Raw genomic sequence first — 17,410 nt, 5'->3', positions numbered from 1 at the left:
CCCCCCCCCCCCTTTACATCTTGAATCAGCTGTTCAGTAGCATCTTCTTCTTCTTCTTCTTCTTCTTTCTTCTTCTTCTTCTTCTATGCTCTATGCTACTGTCTATGCTACTGAACAGCTGATTCAAGATCACAATGCACGCCCAACACCTACGCAAACAACAACAAACCAACCTCAGTCATCTTGAAAAAGCCTACGAGTGAGGCGAAACTCGAGTCGGTGTAAATAATAATCCCCAACTAAGAACCCTAGTCAAATAGAAAATAAGGTAAGCCATTATCTAATTTGGGTGTCTAATATGAATCTAATTAATAATAATTATTTATTTTAATTAGACTTACTTTATCATGGACACTCGTTACTATCTTGAAAGCCCAGAAGAGGTTAGGTGGTAGAACAGCCGCGGTAGACAGTAATAGTCCATGATAAAGTAAAACTAATTAATGTATTGACCGTTGCAATGAACTCTCAAGAATACGTAAGATAGGTAATTATAATTACATACAGGAGATTTGCTAATTAGATATTGGACCTCATGGGGCCTTCAGGGAATTCTTTGTTTCGCTTTAACTCCCAAACTGTTTCCCCACTCTGGATGAAATTTGGCAAAAATGTTCAGTACCTGAAGGACATTAAATCTGTTGACTTTTCCCGATTACTGTCCAATAAAGCACAAGAACTCACCAAGTTGGTAAAGAAATACCCCGCTTCTCCACTCATCAAATTACAGAACTTGGTCACGAAATGTATATTTGAGAACCTTCTAGTCTATAGCCAAACACTCTACCATTAGAAAGTTTGTTACTTTCTGATGTTCTCGTGTTGACCCAGCATCTAAATGGGAAGTATCGTGTCTCTTATCGCCCATCTGATGAGGGACATACTACGGGATGGGCATGCTACGACACAGACCACACGAAAAAATAGCTCATCTGTTGAGGGTCATACTCGTATACTACGGGATGGGTATGCTACGACACAGACCACACGAAAAAATAGCTCATCTGTTGAGGGTCATACTCGTATACTACGGGATGGGCATGTAGGCTACTACTATTATTGTGGTCAAATTCTCAAATTATACTGAGGATAAAATTCCATACCTCGGCTGGGATTGAACCCACGCCCTCTTGATTACCAGTCGAGCGCCTTGACCACTACACCACCGAGGCAGGTGGTGTAGTGGTCACAGACCACACGAAAAAGTTATATACTTACCAGATTGGTAAAGAAATACCCCGCTTCTCCACTCATCAATCGGTTCGCATTACAGAACCTCGTCACAAAGTGAATATTCGATTTGAGCCGGGCCGGATTCATTTTGAGCACGAGAAATATCAGGGCCGGCAGGAACTCATCGGCTGAGGCCGGGCCCACACTGGACTGCAGGAGGAGGAAGATGTCGCGGCAACAGGCGACGACACAGGCGAGCTTGTCCTGGGGCGCCCGAACCGAGTCCATTTCCAGCAGCTCTGTGGGAGGGGGGACATTGGAAAGTTTGTTTAGCAATTAGTCTAATAATAGAGAGAGCAGGTCCACTTTGCAATAAATAGGGTAGACGATTTTTTTTCTTTTTTTTTTCATAGGATTGTTAGGTATGATGGGAGAAAAGCCATACTAAATTTGAGTCCTCGAGAGTTGAATGGAGAACTAATGGCGGCGTAAAACCCACCAGAAAAAGGTCGAATTTTTTTTCAACTCCTAAACCGTGCGTCCTACGGTTTGATATGGGTATCAAAATTAAAGTACACAAAATTTCCTACATGATGTTGTGGTCAAACTTTATTTTATATTAAGGTAATGTTCTCTTATAGCAAACTGCAGGTCAAGTAGGTGGCTTTTAATTTAGTTTAGGCACAAAAGTAAAGTAAGTAAGTAGGTGGCCGAAAAGTGGTCGAAATAATAATAAAAAACTCACTTGTCATCGAGTTATACACAAGGTCCCGCACGGTGGCGTTCGTCTCTTCAATGCCGCAGTCCAAATGTTTGGCGTTAACCCATTTGAGTTGTCGAATCCTCTCCTGAATTTCCAAGTCCTGATCTTCATCCGAAGTGAACGGGGGACAGAAGAGGAGAGGATAGAGAGAAATCATCGAGTATTTTTCGACGTAGTCCAGTAAGAGCTCGCGGTCCTGAGCTGACACATCTGGAACAAAAAGGGTTAATTAATAATTGTACTTTGAGAGGAAGGTAGCAACCTCCGTGACCGAGTGGGTATCACACTAGGCTTGCACGCCGGTGGTCCCGGGTTCGATTCCCGGCGGGGTCGAAGTTTTTTCGACTCCATCATTGGAGTTCGGGGTGCACACAGCCTTGTGACAATCGAGTAGCTAATTTAATACTTATTCGAGCTACTTAATCCATCTATTTTATTCGAATAGCGAATAGTGGCGGCATTACCAGTCTAAAAAGATTCTTGATAAATGGATTGCAAAGGAAGCTCTTAGTAATGCTGTGATATCCACAATAAAGACAAAAATGCCGGCCATTTATATGATCTAAATATAAATTTTGATTTGCTATTTCGGTACAACACACGATCATCTTCTCACCTGCGTACAACTTGTGATTTTCCATCCGCTTGGCAAACGTCTGATAGAAATTCTGCATGAGTTCTGATAGGTCTTCCACACATTGACTGTTCTCGATTTCTACCTGCGAATAATAATGAACTGCGTAAGTCTATTGGCTAATTAAGTAATAAAAAGTTCACTAAGGACTTTAATTAAGAGACACTAGAAAGCCTAGATGGCTTGAAGGGTAGCATAGGCCCATAGGCTCTTGTAAGCTCTAGTTCCCGGGATTAACAACGAGAACCTGATGAACGCAGACGAGAACCAAAAGGCAGATATATTTTGCAGAACTTCAAAGGATTATTATAATTTATTTGTTCAAAGCCGACATGTTTCGGAGGCACTCCCTCCATCATCAGAACTTATATACAGGGTGTCCCAGAATTTATGCTTCAATTGTTTTTCTCGAAGCCTGTGTGAAATTTCGAAAAACAAAAAAACCCGTAACTTTTTGATTTTTAATGCGCATATTTTGGCAATATCGCGATTAGCGAAAAATTTCGCGAAGTCCGCGAAATGGGGGCCAACTTTAAAATCTTCAATGAGAACCCCCTGTTTGTGATACGTCATATCAAAGGTCTTAAGGAACGTAGTACTTTGGTACAAGTTTGAGCTCGATCCGACAAGCAGGACCGGAGTTATGGCCTATTCAAATTTTCAATTTTCCATGTTCTCCCGCCAATAGGGGAAGCACCAAAAATGGGAAATTCATATCGATCGATGATTTTTGCTTCAAATAGGTCCCACTAATGGTTCATATTGAAATTCGGACCCAAAAATGAACTTTAGACTTCCGGCCCTGATGGCCTCCGGGGGTGAAAATTGATATTTCGAAATTTTATTTTTGGGACCGAACTTCAATATGATTCATCAGTGGGACCTATTTGAAGCAGAAATCACCCATCGATATGAATTTCCCATTTTTGGTGCTTCCCCTATTGGCGGGAGAACATGGAAAAATGAAATTTTGAATAGGCCATAACTCCGGCCCTGATTGTCGGATCGAACTCAAACTTGTACCAGAGTACTACGTTCCTTAAGACCTTTGATATGATGTATCACAAACAGGGGGTTCTTATTTAAGATTTTAAAGATGGCCCCCGTTTCAAGGACTTCGCGAAATTTTTTGCGAATCGCGATATTGCCAAAATATCCGCATTAAAAATCAAAAAGTTACGGGTTTTTTTGTTTTTCGAAATTTCAAACAGGCTTCGAGAAAAACAATTGAAGCATAAATTCTGGGACACCCTGTATAATGACTGCTGAAACCCTCCAAGAGATTGGCAGACGAGAAAGGAAAACAGGTCGCACAGCACTGGAAAAACAATCTAACAGCGTTTTTGGTGAAAAGCAAAGTCAGTAAGTAACAAATTAGGTTCGTTCTCGAACAGATATCTAAGGTTCACTTTCGAAAAGGCTGGCGGCTTTCTCTGATCCTGTCCATTTTCTCTCCCTTCCCTTTCATCCATTTAGGGTCGATAAGACCTCCCTTGTTACAGTTCCCTCTATAAAACCTCTTGGACTCGAACCACCAACCTCCAGAGCCAAGGTCCAACGCGTTAACCACTGCACCACTGAGGTTTGTTATAACTAGAAAAAAAAAAAAAAAAAAAAAAAAAAAAAACAAACAACAAACAAACTNNNTTTAAAAAAAAAAAAAAAAAAAAAAAAAAAAAAAAAAACAACAAACAACAAACAAACTTACCACGTGTGACATTTTTCCGATGATGCTCGCAATGATGCCGTGTACATCGTCTGACAATGCGGAGTTGCCAGAGAGCACGGGGCCCATGTCGGCCTGCAGACGCTCCAGCTCAGCCAGTGTTGCCGGATCGGACAGGTGATCGGGGGCGGAGATGAGTTCTGATAGGTCTTCCACACATTGACTGTTCTCGATTTCTACCTGCGAATAATAATGAACTGCGTAAGTCTATTGGCTAATTAGGTAATAAAAAGTTCACTAAGGACTTTAATTAAGAGACACTAGAAAGCCTAGATGGCTTGAAGGATAGCACAGGCTCTTGTAAGATCTAGGTCCCGGGATTAACAACGAGAACCTGATGAACGCAGACGAGAGCCAAAAGGCAGATATATTTTGCAGAACTTCAAAGAATTATTATAATTTATTTGTTCAAAGCCGACATGTTTCGGAGGCACTCCCTCCATCATCAGAACTTATATATAATGACTGCTGAAACCCTCCAAGAGATTGGCAGACGAGAAAGGAAAACAGGTCGCACAGCACTGGAAAAACAATCTAACGGCATTTTTGGTGAAAAGCAAAGTCAGTAAGTAACAAATTAGGTTCGTTCTTTTTTTTAGAGAAATCATCGAGTATTTTTCGACGTAGTCCAGTAAGAGCTCGCGGTCCTGAGCTGACACATCTGGAACAAAAAGGGTTAATTAATGATTATAGTTTGAGAGGAAGGTAGCAACCTCCGTGGCCGAGTGGGTATCACACAAGGCTTGCACGCCGGTGGTCCCGGGTTCGATTCCCGGCGGGGTCGAAGTTTTTTCGACTCTATCATTGGAGTTTGGGGTGCACACAGCCTTGTGACAATCGAGTAGCTAATTTAATACTTATTCGAGCTACTTAATCCATCTACTTTATTCGAATAGCGAATAGTGGCGGCACTCTTCTTCTTCTTCTTTCACTAAACCTTATCCCATTTCTATATGGGGTCGGCATTTCCGTCTTTAATTCTCCTTCTCCACAATCCACAATCGAATAGTGGCGGCACTACCAGTGTAAAAAGATTCTTGAAAAATAGATTGCAAAGGAGGCACTTAGTAATGCTGTGATATCCACAAAAGTTGTGCAAAAGCTCAGCTTTACTCCAAAGAACTTGAGAATCAGGGATTAATCTACTCACCAATACGCAACTTTTGACATATCAGGCGTTTTTAAATTCGAACATTTTTTTTTTCACTCCACCCTAGTCTACAGTGACTGACTTGTTTCGTTCTCTGTTCCAGTCCTCCCTGGAGTACCCGGGCAACATCCCCATCGTCATCTCCTCCACCTGCATTCTCTACCAGACCACGCTCAGCGGCTGCCAAGAAGAAATCCCGCTCCAACTAGGTCTCATCGTGAACGCCATCTTCAAAAACCACAACTGGATCTACATCCAGACGCCGCATTGCGAGGAGGGCTACGTCTTCTACAAGCACTGCATTCCCCTATGCGTGCTGCCAACGAAGCGGAAGCACCTGGCCAGCCGAACGGCCGATATCCTGGGGAATCTTCAAGAGCTACATCGATCCAAGAGGGGCTGCTTCGACAATCTTGAAGGGCTACATCGGACTGATACCATCTTGGCCAACCGAACGGCCACGGCCGATAGCATCCTGGGGAATACTGAACAGCTGCATCGATCGAGTAAGCACCTGGCCAGCCGAACGGCCGATATCCTGGGGAATCTTCAAGAGCTACATCGATCCAGGAGGGGCTGCTTGGACAATCTTGAAGAGCTACATCGGACTGATACCATCCTGGCCAACCGAACGGCCATGGCCGATAGCATCCTGGGGAATACTGAACAGCTGCATCGATCGAGGGGTTGCTTGGACAATCTTGAAGAGCTCCATCGATCGCGGGGTTGCTCAGATGAGCACATTCTGGACTGGAACGGTAATCACGTCCTGGGGGAAGATGTGTTTGACAATCTCAACGGGTATGAAAACGGGAAGCATTCTCAGAGAGCCACTGACGGTGATTTCACCGGGAACCCCACGGAAGGTCCTTATTCCATTGAATCTTTCAACAGGAATCTCACAGAGGGTCCTTACTCAAGCACCTGGCCAGCCGAACGGCCGATATCCTGGGGAATCTTCAAGAGCTACATCGATCCAGGAGGGGCTGCTTGGACAATCTTGAAGGGCTACATCGGACTGATACCATCCTGGCCAACCAAACGGCCATGGCCGATAGCATCCTGGGGAATACTGAACAGCTGCATCGATCGAGTGGTTGCTCAGATGAGCACATTCTGGACTGGAACGGTAATCACGTCCTGGGGGAAGATGTGTTTGACCATCTCAACGGGTATGAAAACGGGAAGTATTCTCAGAGAGCCACTGACGGAGATTTCACCGGGAACCCCACGGAAGGTCCTTATTCCATTGAATCTTTCAACAGGAATCCCACAGAGGGTCCTTACTCCATTGAATCCGTCACTGCAGGTAATATCAACGAGAGTATTGATGTTCAGGACAACGGTGCGGTTGAACACTCCTCTAAGGGAATCGTTGGGAACAAAAGGATTTCAAGAGATATTTACGATCCATGGAGGAACTGTGGATTGGAGACGGCGGATTTGAAGGAATCATTTGAGCAGCCTAGATTTGGTGACGCTGAGCGGCCCAGGAGTGACTCTAGTTTCACGGACGGAGGCTATTTCTTCGATGACATTGTCAACACAGAACTGTTGGATGCAAATCAACGGGGCCAACCGGGAACCTATTGTTTGAGCTTCGGAGACGGCCGAAATGTGGTTGATCTGTGTGACAATCGTCAATTTGGTGAACTAGAAGGTTATATGAGGTTTGAAGACCCGCATGTGGTCGACCTGATGTGTGAATGTGGACATTTCACTTTGGACCCGAGCTGGGACAGCTACGGAAGCCAGTACAGTGGACTAGGAAATGGATGGAATGGAAACTACTAGACAATCTCAACGGGTATGAAAACGGGAAGCATTCTCAGAGAGCCACTGACGGTGATTTCACCGGGAACCCCACGGAAGGTCCTTATTTCATTGAATCCGTCACTGCAGGTAATATCAACGAGGGTATTGATGTTCAGGACAACGGTGCGGTTGAACACTCCTCTAAGGGAATCGGGAACAAGAGGATTTCAAGAGATAGTTACGATCCATGGAGGAACTGTGGATTGGAGACGGCGGATTTGAAGGAAGCATTTGAGCAGCCTAGATTTGGTGACGCTGAGCGGCCCAGGAGTGACTCTAGTTTCACGGACGGAGGCTATTTCTTCGATGACATAGTCAACACAGAACTGTTGGACGTAAATCAACGGGGTGACCCGGGAACCTATTGTTTGAGCTTCGGAGACGGCCGAAATGTGGTTGATCTGTGTGACAATCATCAATTTGGTGAACTAGAAGGTTATATGAGGTTTGAAGACTCGCATGTGGTCGACCTGATGTGTGAATGTGGACATTTCACTTTGGACCCGAGCTGGGACAGCTACGGAAGCCAGTACAGGGGACTAGGAAATGAATGGAATGGAATCTACTACCAAAGGCAGACGAGCAAATATCCAAGTATAGGAAACGACTGTACTAGAAGGTTATATGAGGTTTGAAGACCCGCATGTGGTCGACCTGATGTGTGAATGTGGACATTTCACTTTGGACCCGAGCTGGGACCGCTACGGAAGCCAGTACAGTGGACTAGGACATGGATGGAATGGAAACTACTGCCAAAGGCAGACGAGCAAATATCCAAGTATAGGAAACGACTGGGAACATGGGAAAGAAGAAAACCGAGATAGTATTTTTGGAACAGATCAGAAGATATTGAGAGTACACGGTGAAAATTGTACCCGCTGCAAACAAAAGGATCAAGTCCCAGAGTCAGACTCAATTCTCACCATTTTCAAAGAAGTAAACGATAGGATTGTAACAATATTTTTTTTTTTTTTTAAACATTTATCCTTTATAGATAGATACCTTTATATGTGTAAAAAAAGAGAGAAAAAAGTATACCTACCTATATTTCTTTAGCAAGGGAAATTCAGGCTGGTTCCCTGTTTAAAGTCCCCCAGTCAGACTATTTTTTTCCTGATCGAACAAAGTGGTTGCAATTTTTTCGCAACGTTAGGATTTCATAATTCATATTTGATAAATCTAGTTGAAAATGTGTAACATAATAGGGCGGGTCTTCAAATCAAGTTGACTTTATGTAGGCAATTACGAGTATTTTCGAGGTGATACAGTTCTGATTTAGGTACTAGGAAATTTACAATATATTAGGTACCTACCTAATATTAAATTAAAAAAAAAAAACAAACAAATAATAATAAGTGAATTTCGAATTCACCTACCAAAGCTCAAGAAAGTATCGGTGAGACTTCTCCCCCAAGATCCAAATTGAGCCTCCTCCACTAGTTTGGTGTTGAGGTCACCACACTACGGTCAAACTTCGTAGGAAATTATTTTCTTCTTCGTCTTCCTCTTCTTTTTCTTCTTCTTCTTCGTCTTCCTCTTCTTCTTCTTCTTCCTTCTCCTCTTTTTCTTCTTCTTCGTCTTCCTCTTCTTCTTCTTCTTCGTCTTCCTCTTCTTCTTCTTCTTCTTCGTCTTCCTCTTCCTCTTCTTCTTCTTTGACTTTATTCTCTTTTTTGTGAGAAAAGTATGAATCAAGACGGACAGGCAGAGAGGAGAAGAAGAGTCGATGTGAAATTGTCGATGTGAAATTATCGGACAATAAAGAAATTACATGTAATGAAGATAAAGAGCATTAGATTGCAAGCAGGTATACGAGTGTTGTAGATGGAAGGTGGATTCGTGACTACAAGGGACACGAAGATTATATTCACAGTATTTATAAATTGTGAGTTAATAGCCTTTGAGCAAATGCCAAAACCTGTCAGCTGCTGGTAAATCAAAAATTAGGTAAAAAAAAACACTTTATTTTGGATAAATATGTGAGTACAGAAACAAGTTCAAATACAAAACTCAATACTATTTTACTTAAGTTATAAAACCTACTTGTAAGTATCCATTTCATATATAACTTAAGTAAAATAGTATTTACAAAGGATGTCAAAATTAAATAAATTCATGAATAGGTACAAAACTCAAGTTTGTATTCATGATAGAAACTTCCATTTGCCAGCCTAGTTTGCTTGAAGGGTAGTGCAACTGCCTTGTAAGAACTAGGTCACGGGTTTGATTCCCACATGGGGTGGATTTTATCCTAAATAGATCCTTTCTCATCTTTTAATCCTTTCTCAGAATGGCTGGCTTTCTTGTATCCTGCCTTCCTTCCCTCCTTGCTTCTGGGACAAAAAGACTTTAGCAATTACAGCTCCCTCTATCAAACCTCTTAAAAAATAATAATAATAAAAATGGTTTTCATTAATTCATTTCCATTGTATCTTCCAGTGAATCAAAACTAGCCAGCTGTGGCGAGGATGGCAGTGTCCGACTGTGGGATAGTCGACAGAAAGAACACACAGCCATCGTGTACCCCTCACAGAACCTGAAGCTGGCCAGATCCCACCTGGGCAAATGGGTGGGAGATGTGTCTATCAATGAAGACTGGATGGTAAGTAGTCATATTTTCGTTTATAAATTTAAGAATTGAAGAAAGATATTACAAGGAGAAAAGAACAACCAAAGATTCACTTATTCATTCATCCTGCTTGGGTTAGGAAGTCAGAAGGGACAACATAGAGGAAAATAAAGGATTATCCAATGTATCCAATTATGACACCCCTATTCCTCTCTTAATTAATCCATCAACAAATAATTTGTATACTTTTTTATTTATTTATTTATTTAAACAAGGTTTATATTTATACTCGTATTTGCATATTTGTAAACCCTACCTATGAAAATAAATAAGACTTTGTTTAGACTGCGGGAGTAAAGGGACTTTTCAGTCTCATTCTGGCAGGATAAACAAGGTATATTCTTTTCTATTATGTATTTTGGAAACAAAGCCGTTTTGTACTTAAGTGCTAGGTCGCTGGTTCGATTCCCGCCTGGGGCAAACTTTATAATCAGAAAAATTTTGTGCGGTAATTATGCAGAAGTCACGTCCGTGGAAAAGAAAAGCTCCTTTTTGTATTTAACCTAAACCTATAATAACACCAATCACTGCTCCAATTGTGGAAACTCCTTCTTGCGTTTAACCTAACCCTATAATAACACTGGTCACTGCTCGTTTGTGCCAGTTCCTTTGGTAGCAATATCCCACGGACGTGACTTCTGCACATGTACCGTTTGTGCGTGAACTGCTTGAAATGGCTGTCTTCAGGTCTTCTATGTATTTCGGAACGATAGACTTCTGTTGTTACAGTTCGTTCCCTCAAAACAGGTGCACCACCTGGGAAAATGGGTGGGAGATGTGTCTATCAATGAAGACTGGATGGTAAGTAGTCATATTTTCGTTTATAAATTTAAGAATTGAAGAAAGATATTACAAGGAGAAAAGAACAACCAAAGATTCACTTATTCATTCATCCTGGAAGGGACAACATAGAGGAAAATAAAGGATTATCCAATGTATCCAATTATGACACCCCTATTCCTCTCTTAATTAATCCATCAACAAATAATTTGTATACTTTTTTTTTTATTTCAACAAGGTTTATATTTATACTCGTATTTGCATATTTGTAAAACCTACCTATGAAAATAAATAAGACCTTGTTTAGACTGCGGGAGTAAAGGGACTTTTCAGTCTCATTCTGGCAGGATAAACAAGGTATGTATATTCTATTCTATTCTATTATGTATTTTGGAAACAAAGCCGTTTTGTACTTAAGTGCTAGGTCGCTGGTTCGATTCCCGCCTGGGGCGAACTTTATAATCAGAAAAGGTTTGTGCTTTTTTTTTAAGAGGTTTGACAGAGGGAACTGTAACTGATGTAACTGTACTTTTTTAAGCGAATGCAAATATCAAGTTTTTTTTTAAAGAGGTTTGACAGAGGGAACTGTGACTGCTAGAGAAATCGAAGAGAGAAGGAAGACAGGATAGGAGAAAGCCAGCCGTTCCGAGAACGAACATTATCCCATCAGGATAAAAAAAAAAAACACATGTATTTTTTTGTTAAGAGGTTTGACAGAGGGAACTGTAACTGCTATGGTCTTATCGTCCCAAAATCAGAGAAGGAAGAGAGGGATAGGAGAAAGCCAGCCGTTCCGAGAACGAACATTATCCCATCAGGATAAAATCCGCCCCGGGCGGGAATCGAACCAGATAGGAGAAAGCCAGCCGTTCCGAGAACGAACATTATCCCATCAGGATAAAATCCGCCCCGGGCGGGAATCGAACCCGTGGCCTAGCGCTTACAAGGCAGACGCGCTACCAACTAAGCTAACTAGGCTGGCAAGTTTGTGCTTGGACTGCTTGAAATGGCTGTCTTCAGGTCTTCTATGTATTTCGGAACGATAGACTTCTCTTGTTACAGTACCCTCAAAACAGTGCTTAGAGTTTTCAATAATATGTATTTTGGGTCCAAATATTTCAGTTCTGCGGCGGTGGACCGAAGCTATCCCTGTGGAATCTGCGCTCTCTGGAACCCATGACCTGTTTCTCCGCTGTAGACGACGCTGGCATTCACGTGGCCAAATTCTGCGACGATCACCTCATGGCTGGCGGCTCCAGTCCGTACTTCTATCATTTGAATCACTCGGGTGATGTGTACTCACAGATTGAAAGTTCCTCGACCACTGTGTACTCGGCTGTTGCACAACACACACCACACAAGGTAAGTTACGGGAAGAAAATAAAATTGAAGAGGTTTGACAGAGGGAACTGTAACTGCCAAGGTCTTGTCGTCCTGAAATCGAAGAGAGAAGACAGGATAGGAGAAAGCCAGCCGTTCCGAGAACGAACATTATCCGCCCCGGGCAGGAATCGAACCCGCGACCCAGGGCTTACAAGGCAGGCGCGCTACCCTCCGAACTAACTAGGCTGCCGAAGCATCGACAATACTTGCCAGCTGAGTTAGCTTGGAAGGTACTTGGAAGGTGCCATGTCAGCGAAAGCTCGCGGGTTCGATTACCGCCCGGGGGGAATGTTCGTTATCGGAATGGCTGGCTCCTATCCTGTCCTTCTCTCTTCAATTTCGGGAAAGACCTCCGTTGTTACAGGTCCCTCTATCAAACTCGGCTATGAAAATCTTCTGGTGGGCATCATTTTTCATTATTAACTTTTTCTTTTTTTACCAGCGCGCAGCGAAACAAAACGACTGATTAATTGTCTTCTTTCTTTTTGTTTCAGTTGATAGCTCTGGCTGGATCGAGCAAACATATTGACGTGTGTAAGAATTACAAATACAAGGACCAAGTCATCTCCTTCTATTAGGAACAAAGCCGGAGTTATCCTTTCCCTTTGGATTTATGGTCTGATCCTGGAAACCACTTTGCTCTACCAGATGACCCATGTATGCTCCTGAAAACGATTTTGCACTTTGGCTTTCGCAAGTACCAGGACTTTACCTATTATTATGGTCATGCAATCAGTCCTCAGATTTGAAATTTGGTATGTATCTTTCAAATGTGATAAGGATGCGACACGAAACTTTTGGTTAAGACCGGTGCAACGCTTGGCGGCATTCTACCGCTTTTTGGCGGTTTTCGGTGTAATTTGACAATATCTCGGGAACGGTATAATCTAAAGACTTGAAATTTGGTATGTAGTTCACAAATATGACAAGGATGCAACATAAAACGTTTGGTTAAAATAGGTGCTGCGGTTGGCGGTATTCAGATATACTGACTAAGTACACGGTTAGAGGTATTGTAAAAGTTACTATATAAGTATATAACATAAAAATAAGCATCATTCAATAGGATAAGGAAAGTCGTGTGATGTTCACACCAGATTTTTTTTTTCTTTTACCAGCGCGCAGCGGAACAAAACGACTGATTAACTGTCTTCTTTCTTTTTGTTTCAGTTGATAGCTCTGGCTGGATCGAGTAAACATATTGACGTGTGTAAGAATTACAAATACAAAGACCAAGTCATCTCCTTCTATTAGGAACAAAGCCCAAGTTATCCTTTCCCTTTGGATTTATGGTCTGATCCTGGAAACCACTTTGCTCTACCAAATGACCCATGTATGCTCCTGAAAACGATTTTGCACTTTGGCTTTCGCAAGTACCAGGACTTTACCTATTATTATGGTCATGCAATCAGTCCTCAACGTTAATCCAATATTTTGGGCTGTATGGGTGATGCTTACCACCCATCCAAGTACTATCCGCGCTTGACGGTGCTTAACTTGAGTGATCGGATGAGAACTGGTGTTTTCAACGTGATATAAAAAAAGAAGCTCGTATTTCGATTTGAATAGGTTAACTTTCTGGTGCTCTTGTGTTGACCCAGCACCTAAACGGGAAGTACTGTCTCTTATTGTCCATCTGATGAGGGACATACTACAGGATTGGCATGCTACGACACAGAGAGCCCAGTGTAGGCCGTGTTCCCACGGTAAAACGGTGTGGTTGGGTGAAAGAGCTCCTCTTGGAGAATCCTGCCACATTAAATAAATTAAAAAAAAAAGCCTGGAAAGATTCATATATTTTTGCTGTTTTTCCTCTAAACTTACCTATATTTTTACTAGACCATAAAAGGAATATTCCTACCAAATTTCAGCATTTTCAGCTTTCTAGGTGTTGTGGTTCTGGAGATAGAGCGATCAGTGTGTGAAATTTGAATGAGTGAATGGATCTTGATTTTATAATATAAGATTCAGATTTTTGCAAAGTGTGTAAAGCCAAGTTCTTTATATTTGGACCAATCCCTGTGTAAATACGTAGAGAAAATCTTTTGCTTTCTTTTACCTACCTTTTTATTTCAACTTTTAGTTTTGAGAATTATCTCTTTTTTTATCTCTTGCCTCTTGTATGTAATAGTTTGTTGGGGGTTTGACGTCACTAAAAACCTTAGCAGCTGCTATGACCTTTTGTCTATGACTCATGGTAAGTTTTTTGGTGACGGGATTTTTACCTTTGATTCGGTAACAAGCTACTCGCCACCTCACATTTACCCCAGCCAGAGTGCGGTCGAAAGGACGCGGCCTAGGCCTACCAGGGTTTATACGCTTGCAAATGGGTAAAAATTATAAATAAATGGTCGATTCCTATGTAAAAAGTTGGGAAAAATCCAAACTCCGAAAAAATAACTGTAAAAGGTCGAAAATTCAATTTTCCGTTCTAATGAAAGAGTTCAAATATGTGTGACGTCAGACTTTACGCAGTTGTTTTTTTCGTCCGTTAGGTAGCGCCACTATGCAAGCGCGCTAGTGGAAGAGCAGAAAGAACTGCGCAGAAATGTATGCGCACAAACACATTAATGCGTTGCCTGCGAGGGAGCTTTGCTCGGGACATTTGATGTGACGTCATCGCCTACGGGAGCGTATGCCGTGACGTCAAAGTTCACGATTTACCGGTATTTTTTAAATCGATTTATCTCGGGATCTAGAAGTCGTAGAAGAAAAAGAAAAATTCCGTTGGTCCTCATTTTTCCTGCTCTATGACTTTGAAACATCACCCAAGTAAGCGCAACTGATCTATTATCTCTTTTTTATCTCTTGCCTCTTGTATGTAATTGTTTGTTGGGCGTTTAACGCGGCCTAGGCCTACCAGGGTTTATACGCGACCAGGAAAAGTCATGGAATCTGAAAATGGGCCAAAAAGTCATGGAATCGTCATGGAAAATCGTGAAAATTTAAAGAAAACCTGGAAAAGTCATGGAATTTGCCACCCGGTCAAAAATTAAAAATGTTCATAAACATCAAGTTTCACACATGGCCGTGATGCTTACCTAGCGTGTAAATAAATATCAAGTTTTTTTTTCCAAAAAACCGCCTGCGGCGCATTCCCCTTCATACTCCTTGACGTTCTGCAAATTGCATATTTTATTTAAATGAAGGGGTAATCTTACTGATTTTTAAGTACCTCCGCCCCCTAATTTTCTGAAAAAGTCATGGAAATTTTCTGGAAAAGTCATGGAATTTCATTCCGGGAAAAGCGTATAAACCCTGCTTACACACCGAAGGTCGCGGGTTTGATTCGGCAAAATTTACTCTTGTTCCTGGATATTTTATTCTTATCTTAAGGAGTGTCCAAACAAAGTCGACCGGTCGTCAATCGACGAGGTCAAAACATGTCATCGAGGCAGTGTGGACGGTTCAGTCGAAAGTCGACATCGATCAACGGCGTCGCCTCTGTTTGGACACACCTTCATGAGTTATGATTTCTCAATTTTGTTTGAATGAGTTTTGTTGTGTGATTTGTGATCTCTTTCTTTTCCTCCCAAGTTTGGGTTTTTTCTATCTCCTATGTTTAATATTTAGAGTATTTTTTTCCTTTTGATATTAGATTGAATTTTAATTTCCTGTACTATTTCTTGAGTGAATGAAATGTGTTTATGCATTGAATTGAATGATAGTGATAGATATCATTTCTACATGTTTATTTTTATACTTTACAACATGAACAAATAAAAATCTCATTTATTTTGAATGAAAAACTATTGGTGTCAGTTTTTTTTTCCGTTTCCAGGCCGATAGGTACTCGACAAAACGCTAAAATTATGCAGAGGTTCAATTTAACTTTTAGATCAAATGTGTTCCAGGCCCAAGCCCAAGAAAGGTTGTTATTTTAGGCAAAAGTTTTAAAAAAGCTCAAAAATATTCAGTTTTCTCCAACTTTTAGTTTTCGGCCTACCTCTACCAAACTTTGCAGGGAGGTTCTTTGTAATATACAAATCAAAATTTCCCTGGGCCGAATCTTGAGAAATGTAGGTACACTGGTACAGTTCGGCCATTACGTAGGACGAAATTTGGAAAAACCTCATAAATATTCAAACGGACAAATCCTTACCTAAGTTTGAAGTCAAAAATAAAAAGACCATGATGTTTGATTTAGTATTTCAGAAACAAAATAAATATAATAATAAATAGTTTATTTTTATCACAACACCAGAAAAAGAAAGTGGAAAGCAAAAAAATATATACGAAAATAACATACTAAGAGGAATATAATCATTTCGCAAAAATCCCGGTTTTGTTGTGTGATTTGTGATCTCTTTCTTTTCCTCCCAAGTTTGGGTTTTTTCTATCTCCTATGTTTAATATTTAGAGTATTTTTTCCTTTTGATATTAGATTGAATTTTAATTTCCTATACTATTTCTTGAGTGAATGAAATGTGTTTATGCATTGAATTGAATGATAGTGATAGATATCATTTCTACATGTTTATTTTTATACTTTACAATACTTTATACTTTACAACATGAACAAATAAAAATCTCATTTATTTTGAATGAAAAACTATTGGTGTCAGTTTTTTTTCCGTTTCCAGGCCGATAGGTACTCGACAAAACGCTAAAATCATGCAGAGGTTCAATTTAACTTTTAGATCAAATGTGTTCCAGGCCCAAGCCCAAGAAAGGTCGTTATTTAAGGCAAAAGTTTTAAAAAAGCTCAAAAATGTTCAGTTTTCTTCAACTTTTAGTTTTCGGCCTACCTCTACCAAACTTTGCAGGGAGGTTCTTTGTAATATACAAATCAAAATTTCCCAGGGCCGAATCTTGAGAAATGTAGGTACACTGGTACAGTTCGGCCATTACGTAGGACGAAATTTGGAAAAATCTCATAAATATTCAAACGGACAAATCCTTACCTAAGTTTCTCCACTCATCAAATTACAGAACTTGGTCACGAAATGTATATTTGAGAACCTTCTAGTCTATAGCCAAACACTCTACCATTAGAAAGTTAGTTACTTTCTGATGTTCTCGTGTTGACCCAGCACCTAAATGGGAAGTATCGTGTCTCTTATCGCCCATCTGATGAGGGACATACTACGGGATGGGCACGCTACGACACAGACCACACGAAAAAGTTATATACTTACCAGATTGGTAAAGAAATACCCCGCTTCTCCACTCATCAATCTATTTGTATTACAGAACCCGGTCACGAAATGTATATTTGAGAACCTTCTAGTCTATAGCGAAACACTCTACCATTAGAAAGTTAGTTACTTTCTGGTGTTCTCGTGTTGACCCAGCATCTAAATGGGAAGTATCGAGTCTCTTATCGCCCATCTGATGAGGGACATACTACGGGATGGGCA

The 17,410-nt window shown here is 41.0% G+C and overlaps 1 protein-coding gene across 1 annotated transcript in view; it reads right to left on the bottom strand.

The window, feature by feature from the left end:
* Window positions 1-17,410, bottom strand: part of LOC103519626 (rab5 GDP/GTP exchange factor) — a gene marked incomplete at its 3' end in the record, with an annotated part of 26,653 nt that overhangs the window by 2,234 nt on the left and 7,009 nt on the right. The window contains 4 exon segments of the mRNA XM_008484715.2: window positions 1,219-1,472; window positions 1,919-2,146; window positions 2,553-2,655; window positions 4,279-4,428. Coding sequence (XP_008482937.2) covers window positions 1,219-1,472; window positions 1,919-2,146; window positions 2,553-2,655; window positions 4,279-4,428 — 735 coding nt within the window.

The sequence above is a fragment of the Diaphorina citri genome, unplaced genomic scaffold (assembly GCF_000475195.1).
Source record: "Diaphorina citri unplaced genomic scaffold, Diaci psyllid genome assembly version 1.1 scaffold2849, whole genome shotgun sequence".
In the NCBI taxonomy this organism is placed as follows: domain Eukaryota; kingdom Metazoa; phylum Arthropoda; class Insecta; order Hemiptera; family Psyllidae; genus Diaphorina; species Diaphorina citri.
This window is presented reverse-complemented; position numbering and strand designations above follow the sequence as displayed.